Source organism: Peromyscus maniculatus, chromosome 16 (genome assembly GCF_049852395.1).
Source record: "Peromyscus maniculatus bairdii isolate BWxNUB_F1_BW_parent chromosome 16, HU_Pman_BW_mat_3.1, whole genome shotgun sequence".
In the NCBI taxonomy this organism is placed as follows: Eukaryota; Metazoa; Chordata; class Mammalia; order Rodentia; family Cricetidae; genus Peromyscus; species Peromyscus maniculatus.
Genome location: NC_134867.1, coordinates 21,739,669 through 21,756,640, shown reverse-complemented (window position 1 = coordinate 21,756,640; position 16,972 = coordinate 21,739,669). Strand labels below are relative to the sequence as shown.

Below are 16,972 nucleotides of genomic sequence, written 5' to 3'. Positions count from 1 at the left end.
TCTCCATGTAGTTTTAATCTGCATCCCCCTCATGGCTAGGGATGTTGGATGCTTTTAAAATTAGTTATTGGCTCTTTTGTGCTTCTTCTTTTGAAAACGATCTATTGAATTCATCAGCCCATTTAGGGATGGGTGATTCTACTCCTTAGTATTCAGTTTTTTAAATTCTTTGTAAACTCTTGATCTTAGCGCCTTTTCTGAAGTGGAGCTGGCTGAGATTTTCTCCCTTTCTGTGGACTGTTGGCTTGCTCTGGTGATAGTGTCCTTTGCTGTGCAGAAACTTTTAAATTTCATGTGGTCTCAGCTGCTGATTCTTGGGGCTAATTCCTGGTCCGTTTAGAAAGTTCTTCCCTACCCAGTGTCTGGAAGAACATTTTGTTTTCTTCCAGCTGTTTTGGTTTTCCAAGTTTTAAATGAAAAGTTTAGTTATCAGTTACAGCCACACCACCTGAATGCACACAGTCTCGTGTGGTCTAGATCTTATTTCCCTCATTTGTGAGGGTCTAAGATCTTATGGAATGCTCTGTTGCTGTTGACAGTTACACAACATGAATCATTCTGTGGATAACGAACTTCACTTACCAAATCAGCCTTTCAAATACACCACGGTGAGGTACTCATTGACTCCTTTTCCCCATTAAAATAAAACAGATTTGTGCTGAGATTTTGAAATGTGACCAGAAAAGATCTTGATAATTAGGATTATACCAATTTATTTATATTTACGTGGTACCAAGGTCTTCCTTCCAATAATCATTTTATACTGAGGTAGGTACCTTTGTTAGACAGGGAGGTCGAGACACAAGCTGATCTAGTGATCCCCCATGCTGCTGCACAATAGGGCCCTCTGCATCAGGCTCGGCCTCTGCATCAGGCCCTGCCTTCTGACCATCTTCTACTTTGACGGGAAAGTTTCTACGAAAATCAGCATGTAACTTTGTCAGCATGTAACTTTGAGCAAGTGTGTGTCCTTGTAGGGCACTTGATGTGTGCAGCGGTTTACAGCTGTCCTGCTGTTGCAGTGGTCTCCTTCATGTGGTTATTTTTCTACCATTGCATCATGCCCTTGAGGGGTTTCTACTTGATATGAATCCTGACCCTTCCCTTCATCCTACCCCTTGCCTCCCCCTCCCACCTCTGTCTGTTCTCGTCTTCTCACTCCCTTTTCTCTTGTTCCATCTTCTTTCCTTTCACGTAGTGAGCACGGTTGGAGCTCTGCTTTCTTCTCTGCCTCAGTTCGAAGTCTGTGCTTCATTAATCCAGACAGCTTTCCCTCTATACAGTCTGTTTCTCCAAACGCTTTTTAACCATGCTGAAGTCGGTAGAACGGACAGTCAGGAGCCGTCCCTTCTGTCCACTACTGTTCTCCCTCGAGGGAAACTGCATAGCTTCATATCTCAAGGTGAGCTGGTATCTCAGGGTTTTACCTCAGGCTGGGCAGAATGTGGTTGCTGTTATAACGATTTGGGAAGATCATCCAGAGGAGTGAGAGTGGACTGAACAAGGGCAAGGACAATGGCTTGATAGTGATGATGTCAGTTAGAATGTAACAATGCATGGGGTTCTGATAAGATATTTTAAATGGTTTGAACTCACTAACATCTATTTTCATGCTCACAAATTCTGAATCAACTACAAATGAATGGTTTTATATACGCCAGTTAAACGTTTCAAAGTATTTATTTGCTGTGTGTGAGTGTTTTGCTTGCTCTTATGTCTGTGCACCAGTTATATGCCTGGTTTCTGAGGAGGCCAGAGAGGGTATCAGGTCCCCTGAACCTGGAGTCACTGATAGCTATGAGCTATGATGTGGGTGTTAGGAATCGAACCTAGGTCCTCTGGAAGAGCAGCAAGTGATCTTAACTGATGAACCATCTCTGCAGTTAAAATTTTACTTTGATATTTGATTGTCCATAAAATATTAAGCTATGTCTTTTCTTTTTCCATGTTAAAAGATCACCTGCTCATTGCCATGAGGCTAGACTCTACATAGGGCATACATCTTTAAAATATATTTATTTTATTGTCATGTGTGTATGTGGGTGTACATTTGAGTACAGATGCCCTTAGATGTCAGAGGCCTGAAATCCTCTGTGTAGGTGGATTTCTTTTCCACTTGCCAGTTTCCAAATGACCAAAATGGAGACTTAATATGAATTATAAATGCTTGGCTGATAGCTCAGACTTATTACTAGCTACCTCTTACAACTTAAATTAACCCATTTCTATTAATCTACATTCTGCAACATGACTTTTACCTCTATCCCATTTTGTGTGTCCGACTCATTCTGTGTCTGGCTGGTGACTCCTCTGACTCCATCCTTCTTCTTCCCAGCTTTTTCTATGTCTGGCTGTCCCATCTATATTTCCTGCCTGGCTGCTGGCCTGTCAGCTTTTTATTAAACTAATTCGAGTGACAAATCTTTACAGTATACAAAAGGATTATTCCGCAGCACCCCTGGATTTACAGGCTTTGTGAGCTGCCTGATATAGGTACCAGGAATAGAAATCCTGTCCTCTGGAAGAGCTAGAAAATGCTTTTAACCGCTGAGCCACCTCCCAGCCCCCTAGACGTCTTTAATTCTTCTATTGGCTTCCTTCTCCTGATAGTTGGGTGGTCCTGCTAAGCAGTTTTCATCACTTGTTGGATATTCTCCATTGTTTACAAAATGAAACATTTGTAATTGTCTGACTTACTTATAGGCAGATATTGTTAAAAGTTTAGATGACCGGAGATACAAAGTAGTTGGGTTAATTGTAGCAAAATACAACGTTTTGTTTCTTCTGTTTATCATTCTCAATGCAAGATAAAGTTCACTGGCAGAATTTGACTTAAGAATTTGTATAATCTAGAGGAAACATGTTTATAAATCCATGTGGTGTGTGTGTGTGTGTGTGTGTGTGTGTGTGTGTGTGTGTGTGTGTATACATTTGTGTGCATGTGCCCTTGTCTGTACAAGTTGTGACTAGAGGTCGAAGCTGGGTGTGCTTCTCTATCACACTCTGTGTTTTTTGAGACAGGGTCTCTCAGTGAACCCACAGCTCAGCATTTTCTGATAGACTCGCTTGCCAACGAACCTCCAGGATTTGCATCCCCAGTCCCATGGGAGTTACAGGTGTGCACAGATGTGCTTGGCTTTTACATGGGTTCTGGGCCCCACACTCAGATCCTCATGCTTATCTGGCAAGTAGTTTCCTCACTTGGCCATCTCCCCAGCCCTAACTGTGTGATTTGTCTATAATACCCTTGCCTCAAAAATCTTCAAAGATACTTTTTAGCCCTAACTCTGATTCTTCAAAAAGCACCTTATAAGAATTAAAAGATGGTGCATCATAATTCAGGATGGAATTTCTAATCTTCTAACTTCTCGCTGTAATCAGCAGGGCACAGTTCCGGCTTGGACCGCTATTGTTTTACACTTGGGGAAGTCCTGGGATACATGGTACTGAGTGTGTAACAGACTAAAGTGATTAGCCCAGTAGGTTCCACAGGCACCCTTGCGCTGAATCACACCAGCCTTCCTTCGTCCCGTCAGGTATGTCTTCTATCTCCTGAGAGACGGCATTTACAGAATCAATCTCCCTTTGCCGCCTGGCACGCACGCCGAAGCTGTGCGCATCGTGGAGAGCAGCACATTAAAGGACTTTGCGGTGAAGCCGCAGTCCAAGCGCATCATTTACTTCAATGACACCATGCAGGTCTTCATGTCCACATTTCTGGACGGCTCGGCTTTCCATCGGGTGCTGCCTTGGGTCCCCCTTAAGGAGGTGCGGAGCTTTGCTTGTGAGAGCAACGACTTCCTCATCACCAACGGCAAGGCCATTTTCCAGCAGGACTCGCTGTCCTTCAACGAGTTCATCGTGGGATGTGACCTGAGTCACATAGAAGAGTTTGGGTTTGGCAACTTGGTCATCTTTGGCTCATCCATCCAGTCGTACCCTCTGCCAGACCATCCACAGGAGCTCTCGGTGCTGTTTGGTTCTCGAGAGGCCCTTGTTCAATGGAAGCCTCCTGCTCTCGCCATAGGAGCAAGTGAGTGTGCCAAGCTCAGGGCGAATACTGGCCACCTGGAAGGGAGAGCAGCTTCAACCGCTCAGCATAGAGATTCGGTTTTGAGAGCCTGCATCTAGTCTTCAGCCAGGGGCAACTACTTAGTGCAAGTAGTGTTTTTACATCTGTCTTGCATTTATCACTAGCCTTGCAGTAGTAGGAGGGTCTTTATATTCCATGGGTAGATCCCAACAGAACAGCCCCGTCATTTTTGGACATCTATTATGAGATACCCTGGCTTTCTAGTCTGAATGGCAGCTAGCCAGGAGGATAACCCATTGTGGGGAGGGGCTTGCACGAATTTTAGCAGTTCCCTGAAGCTTTCTGAACTTGACTCTTCATCTCTGAATAGACAGAATGCATGTGGTAGGAAGCACTTGGGCTCCAGAGCTTTTTAATAAAAGAAAGGTAAAGGACCTCAGTCTGTGGACAGATGTTCCCTGTCCCAGCAGCCTAACTCTGAGTTGCTGTGAAAGCAGCTGTAGACCAGACATAAGTGGATAGCGGAAGCTGTTTTAGTACAACTTTTCTAACAGAAATAGGCGATGAGCAGTTTCGCCCCGTGGTCCACTTTTTGCTAGCCGCTGATCCATCATCGGGTAGCAATGTTCAGTAAACTCGGACAATTTTTACTTTATGACAAGCTGTTTATGCTTATTTGCCGCATATCTCAGAGAATAACTGAGACTGTGGCCTGGGGACGCAGCACAGTTGAGGGAGTGCCTGCCCACCGTGCACCAAGTCCTGAGTTCAATCTCCAGCAGTGCCTAAATTGAACATGGTGGTGCACACCAGTAATCTCAGCACTCAAGAGGTAGAGGTAGGAGGATTAGAAGTCCAAGGTCATCCTCAGCTATGCAAGGCTACAAGAGGATCCCTTCTTCTCCTTCTGTCTCACATACACATTGAGAATGAATTGGCAGGTTCCCCCCTCCCCCCGTCCCAGTTGATTTGACTTCTGGTAATTATGTTGGAGATTATAATTATTTTTTTTTTATTAAGAGCCTGGTTATACCTGGTAGTATTATAGAGAACTCCTCTAACATGATGCAGAGTCTACCACGTAGAAAGATTGACAGTCTTAGCTGGGCACGGTGGCACATACTTCTAATCTCAGCACTTGAGAGATTAAGGCCTGGGAGACATGGTGAAATCCCAACTTAAATTTTTCTTTTCTTTTCTTTCTTTCTTTCTTTCTTTCTTTCTTTCTTTCTTTCTTTCTTTCTTTCTTTCTTTCTTTCTTTCTTCCTTTCTTTCTTCCTTCCTTCCTTCCTTCCTTCCTTCCTTCCTTCCTTCCTTCCTTCCTTCCTTCCTTCCTTCCTTCCTTCCTTCCTTTCTCTCTCTCTCTCTCTCTCTCTCTCTCTCTCTCTCTCTCTCTCTCTTCTTTTTCTTTTTCTTTTTTTTTTTTTTTGGCTTTTCGAGACAGGGTTTCTCTGTGTAGCTTTGGAGTCTGTCCTGGAACTCGCTCTGTAGATCAGGCTGGCCTCAAAATCATGGAGATCCACTTGTCTCTGCTTCCCAAGGGCTGGGATTAAAGGCGTGCGTCACCACAGCCTGGCCACCTAAAAAATGTTTTTAGAAATACACTCTCACAGCTTTACTTGTTGGAAATACCGTCTCCTTTAATAGTGCTGAATGAGTGTCACATGAGGAAATGGGAACTGCTGTGGCCTTACCACCACACTGACCCTGTTAGTAGAGTAAGCATGACTGCTAGTTACTCCTCATTTGAGATAGGTTACTGATGAATTTTTGGGAATTCCTTGGTCTGTCCTTGTGGTATCATCCAGGTCAATGACATTATTTAACCCTTTAGGCCCTTCCGCCTGGCAGAACTGGACTTACGAGGTGAAAGTTTCCACCCAAGACCTTCCTAAAGTCACCCAAGTTTTCTCTAACATAAGTGGGACCATGCTTAATGTGCCTGAGCTGCAGAGCGCTACAAAATACTCAGTTTCTGTGAGAGCAAGTTCTCCTAAAGGCCCAGGTCCCTGGTCAGACCCTTCAGAGGGCACCACTCTAGTACCAGGTAAGATGATGGGGGCCTGGGGAGAAATTCTAAAAGGAAAGCCTTAGCCTGAGTGCCCTGTACAAGTTCTTGCTTCAGTGTTCTAAAGAGATGAGAACAAGCTCTGTTGACCTCTTGAGGATGAATTTTTAATCTGAGATTAGGGAATCAAATAAATCACCATGGATATTTGTGTTTCTTACCTGACACCTTATATACTTCAAGACACATTTGAAGAAATACAATTTTCTTCTTCATCAATTTCTCCTTAGTTTACTAAGACATAATATTCCTCACCTCTGAAGGTCTTGGAGAGAGAGGTTGAGGGGTCTATGAGTTACACTGAATTTTACCACCTTGGCTCAAAGAAATTGAAGGGCAATAGTATCGTTTATATTGTCATTGTAGCAACGACTTCTGGGTTTTGAGAAGGGGTTCCTAGCAAACAGTACCTGTGGGTAATTAGGGTGGCTGTGGTGATGGACCAGTGGTTCTCAACCTGTGGGTCACAACCCCTTCGGGGTTGAACAACCCTTTCACAGGGGGCACAGATCAGATATTTACATTATGATTCATAACAGCAGCAAAATTTCAGTTGTGAAGCAGCCACAAACATCATTTTATGCTTGGCAATCAGCACAGCATGAGAAACTGTATTAAAGGATCACAGCGTTAGGAAGGCTGAGAACCACTGTGACAGACTGGCGTGACCTTGAGTGTCTGACTTGGCACTGTTGGACACCGTTACAGTGGCAGCATGGCTCTGCACATTGCGATTTCAAATGTTTATGTAAATGTTCTCAGAAGAACGTTTAGCAGGGTAGATGAATCTACTAAACAGATATAATCGCTCACATTATTCAATAATACTTTTCAAAATATTGCTATTTTACTTTTTAAAAAAAGTATGCGCTAGTTGGGCATGTTGGCAAATGGGCATTAATCCCAGCACTTGGGAAGCAGAGGCAAGCAGATCTCTATGAGTTTGATGCCAGCCTGGTCTACCTAGAGAGTTCTAGGCCATCGAGTACCACATCGTGAGACATGGCCTTTAAGAAAAGTATGCTTTGTGCGAAGTTCCTTACTAATTTCTTTCTGTTTTATCATATAGCCACTGAGCCACCGTTCATCATGGCTGTGAAGGAAGATGGGCTTTGGAGCAAACCACTCAGTAGCTTTGGCCCGGGAGAGTTCCTGTCTTCTGACGTAGGAAATGTGTCAGGTAGACTCACTCACCCGGATGCAGGTTCCTATGTGGTGCCCCAGCCACGCGACTCAGCAGAAGGAAGGCACTGAGTTCTGGCGGCCGGGGTTACAGGAAGGGACCGTTCTGCCAGTGCCGTTGTTAAGAAAGTGTCTGCTCTTAGGCAGGGCTGTTATTTATTACACAAAATGTGAGGTTATTTATTGCGTCCTCTTGAGGACAGCTTTGGTTGATGCTCGTGAATTTTAATTGATCAATATCGTCCTTCAATAGCAACCTGTCTTGTTCTGCTAAGACAGCTTTTCTTAAATGATTTACTGTGGCTTTGACGTCAGACTGGAGCAGGAAGATGGCTGCATAGTGTTTTAAACAGAGTATGGGCAGAACTGTTGACGAGGAGGACTGTGAGGTTTGTAACAGGGACCTATTGCCAGAAGTGTTCTTTCTAAAGTGGTGCGGCAGTGATCTTGCCTGAAGATGATCTGTATTATCTACTTATTTTATATTTTGACTTGGTCCTTAAGCCTACGATAGCATTTCCACCCACCATGGGAGCTGGACTGAGAAGGCCAATGCGGCACTAGTGGAAAGAATGTGGCCTGGATTTGGTTGAAAACTTGATCCTTTTTTTAAAAAAAATATTTAATTAATTATTTACTTACTAAGATTTATTTATATATTATGTATACAGCATGTATGACTGCAGGCCAGAAGAGGGCACCAGATCTCATTACAGATGGTTGTGAGCCACCGTGTGGGTGCTGGGAATTGAACTCAGGACCTCTGGAAGAGCAGCCACTGCTCTTAACCTCTGAGCCATCTCTCCATCCCAATCTTTGATGTTTAAGGCCTCAGACAGAATAGACAATCTTAAGGACTCTAAGAAAATGATAATTCTATTTACCATTACTGTTTTAGGAGTTCAATTCGGTAGTAAAGCACCTGGACAATGTCAGGCAGATGCTCTGTATAGATCTGTTCCTCTTCCTGGTTCCGGGGGTTGAGATTTGGGTGTGTATATGAGACCAAGTCTCACTATGAAGCCCTGGTTGGCCTGGATCTTACTATATAGACCAGGCTGGCCTCGAATGTGCAAAGTTCCTCTGCTTCCCAAGTCCTGGGATTAAAGGTCTGCATTTCAGCCCTTACTGAAATATGCTTGACAGACCCTTAAGTTCTCCCAAATAGCTATGTCAACACTGTCCTTTACAGGCGTCAGTGTGATTGACTCATCTCGCTTCTGTTCTCACACATGAAGATAAGTGCTGTCTGTTTGTCTTTGTTTTGAGATATGGATTGGTATAACAACAGCCTGTACTACAGCGACACAAAAGGCAACGTTTATGTGCAGCCACTGAGTGGGATGGAGATCTCGGAGAAGTATCACATACCCAGCATCGCAGGAGCTGGTGCTTTGGCCTTTGAATGGCTCGGTCACTTTCTCTACTGGGCGGGGAAGACGTATGTGGTAAGTCAGAGCCTGGCATCCCGCATGCTCTAAAGCAATGGCTGCCCTCTTCAGTGACTTATGTGACATGGAGCCATTTCTCTCTCCAACCAATGGGAACTAGTATTTTAAGAATAAAAAAGTACAGTGCCCAGCATGTAACAGGTACTTAATAATTATAAGTATTAAAATATGAGAACTATTAAAATTAAATTAATATTAAAAAATTAGGGAAATACCAGTAAAGAGGAGCAAGGAGAATGCTCATCCTCTATGAAGACATCCATATCCCTTTCAATCTAAGAAAACTCTTTTTTTTTCTTTTTGGTAAGCCATGGGGATGAAGAGAGTCTTGTACATGCTGGGCAATGCTCTTCCATTGAGCTGCATTCTCAGCTCCCAATAAAAAACGAAGAATGTCACTGAGAATGGTGGTACACACCTTAATCTTAGCCCAGACACCATTTCAGAGCCAGATGGATTACTGAGCTCAAGGGCAGTCTGGTCTGAGATCTAGGCTAGTCATGGCTATCTAGAGGGACCCTAAAAAAAGATAAGGCATTCATGGGTATTTTGATTGAATATATAATTAGGAATACTGAATATTTTAACTCAGTTTACTTCTTTTAGACATGAAAAGACTATGAAAGATCTATTGAGGCAGGTGCCATATCTGTTTGTTATTTTCCAAGGCTTAGCCCACTACCCAACAACCACAGAGTGCTGATCAATATTTGTGGTTAAATGAGTAAATGAACCTATAAACAAAGGAAAGAACTCACTAATAATTGTAATACACCATTCAGAAGTAATTATGTCACTTGAAAATAATTGTCTGGCAATACTGTCATGTTTTCTAGATCCAAAGGCAGTCTGTGTTGACGGGACACACAGACATCGTGGCTCATGTGAAGTTGTTGGTGAATGACATGGTTGTGGATTCAGTGGGTGGCTATCTGTACTGGACTACACTCTACTCAGTTGAAAGCACCAGACTAAATGGAGAAAGTTCACTCGTACTGCAGGCTCAGCCCTGGGTGTCTGGAAAAAAGGTGACAAAATAAAAATTAGGATGTTATTATTATTATTATTATTATTATTATTATTATTATTTTGAGACAGGGTTTCTCTGTGTAGCTTTATGCCCTTCCTGGAACTCACTCTGCAGCCCAGGCTGGCCTTGAACTCAGAAATCCACCTGCCTCTGCCTCCCTAGTACTGGGATTAAAGGCGTGCACCACTACCGCCTGGCTGGATGTAATTATTTAATGATGCTGAATGTTCCATTGTATAGTAATAACAATACTACCTCTATTTACTTTGGTTGAGGCAGAATTCTAAAGGAAACACTGTTCTAAAGAAACTACTGTATAGCTATCATTTCTCTAAACTTTATTTGGTTGTCAGAACTCATTAATTTCTAAGTTGAAACATAACAGGGAGATTTTTTTGTAGTTTGCCTTATCCTGAGTGGGTCCACATTTGGCAGCTTTTAAATGTTAACACATGTATATAACGCCTTCCGATCACTCCTTTACTCTCACCTCGCCCCCCTCCCATCCCGATCAGCCCCCACTCGTCCCTACCAGTCTCTTTCTTAGCTTTATGAGTTTTGGTTTTGTTCTGTGACAGTTTAGTTTAACCAGGACCACCTGCATGATCATTGGACTGGAACTATGCACTGGAGCCAAGTGGGGTCGCCCGTGGAGACACAACCCAAGGCAATGTTCCTCCTCTCCCTAACTCTATAGTTGCAAATAGTTCAGCAGTCAGGGGTAGGGCTTCTGAGCTCCCGCCCCCATCCATGCCTGACTGGTGATGGGATTATTCTTGCGTGGACTGAGTGTAGACAGCATTAACTGCAGTGAGTTCATGATTTCAATGGCACCCGGAAGATATCATTCTGGCTTCTGGCCCTTGCATTCTTTCCACCTGTATTCTGCAATGTTACCTGAGCCTCAGAGGAGATCACATATAAGTCTTGTAGAGAGCTGAGCACTCATCTCTAACTATTCTAAGCCCCTTGGGAAGCCCTGAGTTTGCCATTGCTAACCAGAAAGGGGCTTAAGTGGTTAAGGTCGAAAGCTGCCTTTGTTTATAGATATGAACACAAATATTTAGAAGCCAATTTGATGCTATCTTAATTAAGCTGAACAACAGTATCCATTTTCTCCTCTAGAGCCTATTGACTCCCCTGACATGGGTTTTAACTAGGTTTTCAGTCCTGGGTGTGATTCCCTCCTGAGGCATTGGTTACCCCCTGCCCTATAATAGTAGTGCCATTATTGCACAGGCAATCACACCTTGCTTGACAGGTTTGTCTTTTGTTACTAGGGTTCAAATGAGGTAAAGCTGTTAATGCCTTTTCCCCTAAGCAGCTTGAAAAAAAAAAAAAAAAACCCTCCCTGGACTATGAAAGCTAGCTCTCAAGGAGAAAGCTTCCAGCTTTGTTCCAGCTTGATTTTCCTGATCATACAGGCAAGATGTGTGTTATCTTCAGCAGCAGGACCTATCCTATGGGTTTTTTCACTTTATTTTTTGAGACTAAGTTTCCTCACTGGACCTAGAGTTCATCAACTCGGTAGGGGTAGGCTGGCTGGCCAACGAACTCCAGGGATTGACCTGTTTCTGTTTCCCCAACACGGACATCACAGATGCACACTGGCACACCCTGACTGGGGATCCGAACTCAGGTCATTGCACTTGTACAGCAGGCACTTCACCAACGAAGTTACCTTCTTCTGCACTGGGCAAATCTCTAGAGCACTCCACCTTTCCTTCCAGCCACTTGTGGATTTATCACAGACACAAGCTGCTCCCAATCATCAGGCATAAGGAAGCACAGTCACCTAATTATCTGTAGAAAGACACAATTATTATATGATGAAGAAAAGAAATCCATCTAATATGAATTTTTTTTTGTATTTGACAAATTCAACTTAGAGCATTAAACTTCAATGTTGTTGGTTTTTGCTCTTTTTTTGGGGGGGGGGGAAGTGTCACCCAGCTCCCACATATATCACACATGGAGGCTTATTCTTAATTATAAATGTTCAGCCTTAGCTTGGCTTGTTAGTAACCAGCTTTTCTTAATTTGATTATCCCACCTTCCTTTTGCCTCTGGCCTTTTACCGTTCTCCTACTTCTGTAAATCTTACTTTCACTCTTACTCCATGGCTGGCTGTGTGGCTGTGTGGCTGTGTGGCTGTGTGGCTGTGTGGCTTTGTGGCTGTGTGGCTGGGTGGCTGGGTGGCTGGGTGGCTGGCTCCTGATGTCCTCTCCTTGTTCTCTTGCTCTTCTTTTTCTCCCAGATTTCTCCTTTTCTTTATTTCTTTCCCTGCCTGCCAGCCTATCCTTTCTCCTGCCTCACTATTGGCCATTCATTCAGCTCTTTATTAGACCATCAGGTGTTTTAGACAGGCACAGTAACACAGCTTCACAGAGTTAAACAAATGCAGCATAAAAGAATGCAACACGTCCTTGCATCATTAAACAAATGTTCCACAGCATAAACAAATATAACACAACTTAAATTAATATTCTACAACACTTCAATATAAAGGTTTCAGTATAGATCAGACTTCACTAGATGTAATGACTGGTACAGAGATCTATGGGACACCTTCTAGCTTTATTTAGACATGGGCCTGTGGACAGACACAGGAATGAAAATGGCCCAACACCTGGTATTTACTTACGGTTGGATACCTTGTTGTAGTTGGGCAAAAAGACTTGTCCAATCTCTTGTTAAAACAGTTAATTTGTAGATTTAAAACCCTAATTATAAATAACCAAACAAAGAGCTGAAACAGCTTCATGCCAGCACCTGAGGAAAAGTCAAGCACAGAGGTGTGCAGCTGTGACTCCAGCCCTGGTGGAGGGCACAGACAGGAGGATCCTGGGGCTCTTTGGGCAGCCAGTGTGGCCAGAGGCAGAGGGTGAGCTCTGAGTGCAGCGAGAGACCCTGTTTCAAAAAATTAAGGTGGAGAAACCCTGGCGGCGGTGGCACACACCTTTAATCCTAGTACTTAGAAGGCAGAGGCAGGCGGACCTCTGCGAGTTTGAGGCCAGCTTGGTCTATAGTGTGTGTTCCAGGATAGCCAGGGCTATGAAGAGAAACCAAACCAAACAAAAACAAAAAGGTGGAGAGAGACTGAAGTAGGCACCCAACATTGGCATCTGACCAACATACACACCCGTGCACACATACATGTACCACACACACAAGATAGAATGAATAACCAAATAAAATTGACTGGATTTCATGTTAACTGAAAAAAAAAATCAATATATTTCAAAGCATCAGGAAATAAAAGCAGGATTTATTTTTAAAAAACTGGAAAGGACTTTTCACCTCGAGAAGGAATCGATAGAATTCCCTGGATGACAGAATCCATCTGTGATTACATGGCCAATGCAAGGTCTTACAGTAAAGTATATTATGATGGTTCCTTTGTAGTAGGGCAAACTGCCAGGAAGTAGGTGTTTTTTTTTTTTTGAGACAAGGTTTCTCTGTGTAGCCCTGGCTGTGCTGAACTCACTCTGTAGACCAGACTGGCCTCGAACTTACAGAGATCCTGCCTCTGCCTCCCAAGTACTGGGATTAAAGGTGTGCGCCACCACTGCCCGGCTATGTTAAATTTTTTAATGGGGTGAGATTATTTGGTGTCAAGGAGATTAGAGCAGGCACCTAAAAAGGCTGGGGACCAAGGTGAGGGTCAGGTAATGGGGCATACATTGACCTAGTTGACCCAACTGTGTGGATCCAGTTGAGAAAAGATAAATGGCTATTTCAGATGTAGCTCCCAAGAGACCCGCCTCAGATAACATAATGAAGACCAGGAATATTGGAAAACAAACAAACAAACAAACAAAAAAAAACAAAAACAAAAAACAGTGGCAGAAGGCTGCTAGCCACGCTCTTGCACATCAGTTTTTTCACAAGAGAGAGCCAGGAAGCAGTTTTTCGTTCTTGGAGTTCTTATTGCATTCTTTTAAATTTTTCATTGACTCATAATTTCTCTCTCTCTTTTTTTTTCTCCAATTCCTCCCCTCCTCTTCCCTGCTCCCACCTGTCCTCGCTACTTTGTATCCTTCCTCCCTTCTTTTTATTTCCTTTCTGAGAAGGAAGGCCTTCTGTCCTGGTCATCCTACCTCCACTTCCTGAGTACTGGGACCCCGGATGTGTGCCAGCACACCTGGCGCTCATCATTCTTTAGTGCCGCTGCAACATGTTCAGGATGTCGTCACCACTTTAATCCTTTACAATGCCCCGGGACATCTAGGTACGCTGCATGCGACTCCATTATTCTCAGCTATTTGAGAATATATAATAACATTTATAAAGCCAAAGAAAGCAACAAACGACAGAAAGGTCCCATCAACAAGCTCCTTGTATCCCATACACTCTGGTTCCTAGAACAAACAATCTTTCCTCAGGACCCACCTAGACAAACGGATATGAAACTAAGATACGGGTTTCAATAAGAAGGCAATGACTGAGTCATAAGGGGTGGTTTTTAAATTTTACCTGAAAATGAGACTTTATATATATTTGATTATCCAATTGTAACATAGGAACACTCTTTATTTATCTTTATATGCTGTACCAGAATGCTTTGGATTCAGTCAACAGAAAATACATTATTTATTCTTTTGGGCATGGGTAGAGTCTCACGAAGTCTAGGCTAGCCTTCAGTTCTCTATGTAACTGAGGCTGGCCTTGAACTTCTGGTCTTCTGACGAAGACCTCCACTTCCTAAATGCTGGGATTACAGCCTTGTGTGACCAGGTGGCACACTGGAATTATATGTGGAGTTTTTTTTACCCCCAGGGATCATTTTTACCTCCAGGGATCATAATATGATAGGGTGTGGTCGAATAACCAAGACAAAAACTCTATTGTTCAGTATTCTTCCAGAACAACTGGTTTAAGCAAACAGAAGTCATTCGTCTGTGTGACTCCAGCGTCTAAAGTTACAGCTAGTTTTAGGCGAGGCTTCATACAAACCCCATTTCAAACTGAGCAGCTCTGGAGTGGGTTGGGAATTGTATTCTTTGAAAGTTTTGGGGTGCTGCTGAGCTGAGAACCCCACTTTGATAATCATCAGAGCTAAGCATATAAAACTGAATAACTGGGATTTCTACCTTTTTGAAGAATTTCAGGAAATCTGTGAACATTTCCGTAAATCATAGGTACACGATTTTGATATTTCGAGAAGGTAAAAAATCCTTGAAGAGAAACCTATAGTTGGAGTCTGTCCTGCTCACAGAGGTATGTTTTGGATCTGTGTTTGATTCACTTTCTTTTTATTTTTGCAGCATGGGGGATTGAACGCGTGTTTTCGAGCGTGCTAAGGAAGGACCCTACCACTGCGCTGTTTCTTCCGGCCTGGCTCATTTTCTGACCTTACTTTCTGTTTAGGTTATCGCTCTAACATTAGACCTCAGTGACGGGCTCCTGTACTGGCTGGTGCAGGGCAATCAGTGTATTCATCTCTACACAGCGGTTCTTCGAGGACGGAGGTAAGGCGATCCCTGGAAGGCTGGAGGAGAAGGCGTGCGTGGCCTTTCCTCACATGTTCCTCACGTGTCTTTTTATGTCCTGAGAAGGCCCTGGTGTAAGGAGACAGGCTTCACCTAGACACGGAATTGTTTGGCATTGTTATGCTCATATTTTATAGTTGGGAGATAGGCTTCACCTAGACACGGAATTTTTGGTATTGTTATGCTCATATTTTATAGATGGTTAAACGAGAAGGTAAATTATTTGTATGAAGATCTACCTATCGCTGAAGTATCAACTTATACCACTAGCAAATGCATTCATCTGCAGAGGGGTATGGGCCTAATCAGGTGGGCATGGAGACTCTTCTTGCTGGTTTCATGTGGACTGATTTCATTTTGAGAAGGCTGAGTGAAGTTATTAGGTAGACCGGAAGGTTGCCCTCCCTGGCCAGTGACAGAGTTTATCGTACCTATGTTAATAACAAAGTGATTGTGTGTCTCTGTGGATTGGGGTTCTTGTGGCTTCGACACTGGAGGTAAGTGGAGCCTTCCATCCTAGGTGAACGCCCATACAACCTTTGGTCTTTGGCTATCTGTTTTTCACATCTCCTCAAATAGGTTTTCTTTTTTAAAAAGTTACAATTATGCTGGAACGCTAACTCATGTCTCCAGTGTTGTGTTACTGTGTGTCCTTGGCGGCTCCAAGTCCTTCTGCCTCCATTTATGCCCTCTTTGAGCCTTTTTGCACAGATGGCAAATCTATACCATTTTTGTGGCTTTCTTTCCGGATGGCAACTTTTTGTGTAAGGCCTGGAAGAACCTGGCACTAGGTCTCCCGCAACTTCGAGTGTTAGGGAAGTACAGTCGAAACCAGATAGGAACTCCCTGCTAGTGAAGGAGTGAGAGAGAATTCAGGCTGTGACATCAGTGTTCCCCAAAGCACAAGGATTTGTCCAAACCTCAAACTTGCGTACACTCTTGCAATTGCTGTATTATGTTAACAAGAGAATTTGGTTGAAGTTTGGTAACGTAAGAAAAATTAAAAAAAAATCAATTTAATATGAAAGTAAAAGCATTGGAAATTGTTGTTGCAAATATTTTTTCTTGTTCGCATGTTCACAGACACACATGTACTTATTTAGGAGCACATAATTTCGTGACTGCTTATACCTACCAGACCTCCCCAAACTCCCGATGCACATTCTTTGGCTTATGTTTTAGCAGTGCGGGGGAGGCTGCTATCACGGAGTTTGCAGCCTGGAGTACTTCTGAAATTTCTCAGAATGCACTGATGTACTACAGTGGTCGACTCTTCTGGATCAACGGCTTTAGGATCATTACAGCGCAGGAAATAGGTCAGAGAACCAGTGTGTCTGTTTCGGAGCCAGCGAAATTTAATCAGTTCACGATTATACAGACATCCCTCAAGCCTCTGCCAGGTACAACATTTTATCCATACCAATCCACTTTTATGCTTCATATATGTACATATATGTGTATATATGTATATATGAAACACATACACACATATATACAAGCACACACAAATATATTGGTTATATATGTATATATAGGTATATATGAAACACACACACACACACACACACATACACACAAGCACACATACACACATATTGGTTTTTCAAGACAAGGTTTCTCTGTTTAGCCCTGGCCATCCTGGAACTCACTCACCAGGCTGACTTCAAACTCAGAGATTTGCCTGTCTCTGTCTCCTGAGTGCTGGGATTAAAGGCA

The 16,972-nt window shown here is 43.2% G+C and overlaps 1 protein-coding gene across 5 annotated transcripts in view; it reads left to right on the top strand.

The window, feature by feature from the left end:
• The window catches only part of Ros1 (ROS proto-oncogene 1, receptor tyrosine kinase), a 127,529-nt gene that overhangs the window by 42,065 nt on the left and 68,492 nt on the right, over positions 1-16,972 (top strand). For 3 of the 5 annotated variants that reach the window (XM_076552468.1, XM_042262091.2, XM_042262089.2), the window contains exons 13-19: positions 3,537-4,033; positions 5,868-6,080; positions 7,171-7,281; positions 8,553-8,731; positions 9,571-9,762; positions 15,135-15,235; positions 16,442-16,656. In XM_076552468.1, coding sequence (XP_076408583.1) covers positions 3,537-4,033; positions 5,868-6,080; positions 7,171-7,281; positions 8,553-8,731; positions 9,571-9,762; positions 15,135-15,235; positions 16,442-16,656 — 1,508 coding nt within the window. Of the gene's footprint in view, positions 1-3,536; positions 4,034-5,867; positions 6,081-7,170; positions 7,282-8,552; positions 8,732-9,570; positions 9,763-15,134; positions 15,236-16,438; positions 16,657-16,972 lie in introns of all 5 variants that reach the window. The other 2 variants (XM_076552467.1, XM_042262090.2) reach the window with 1 other exon arrangement.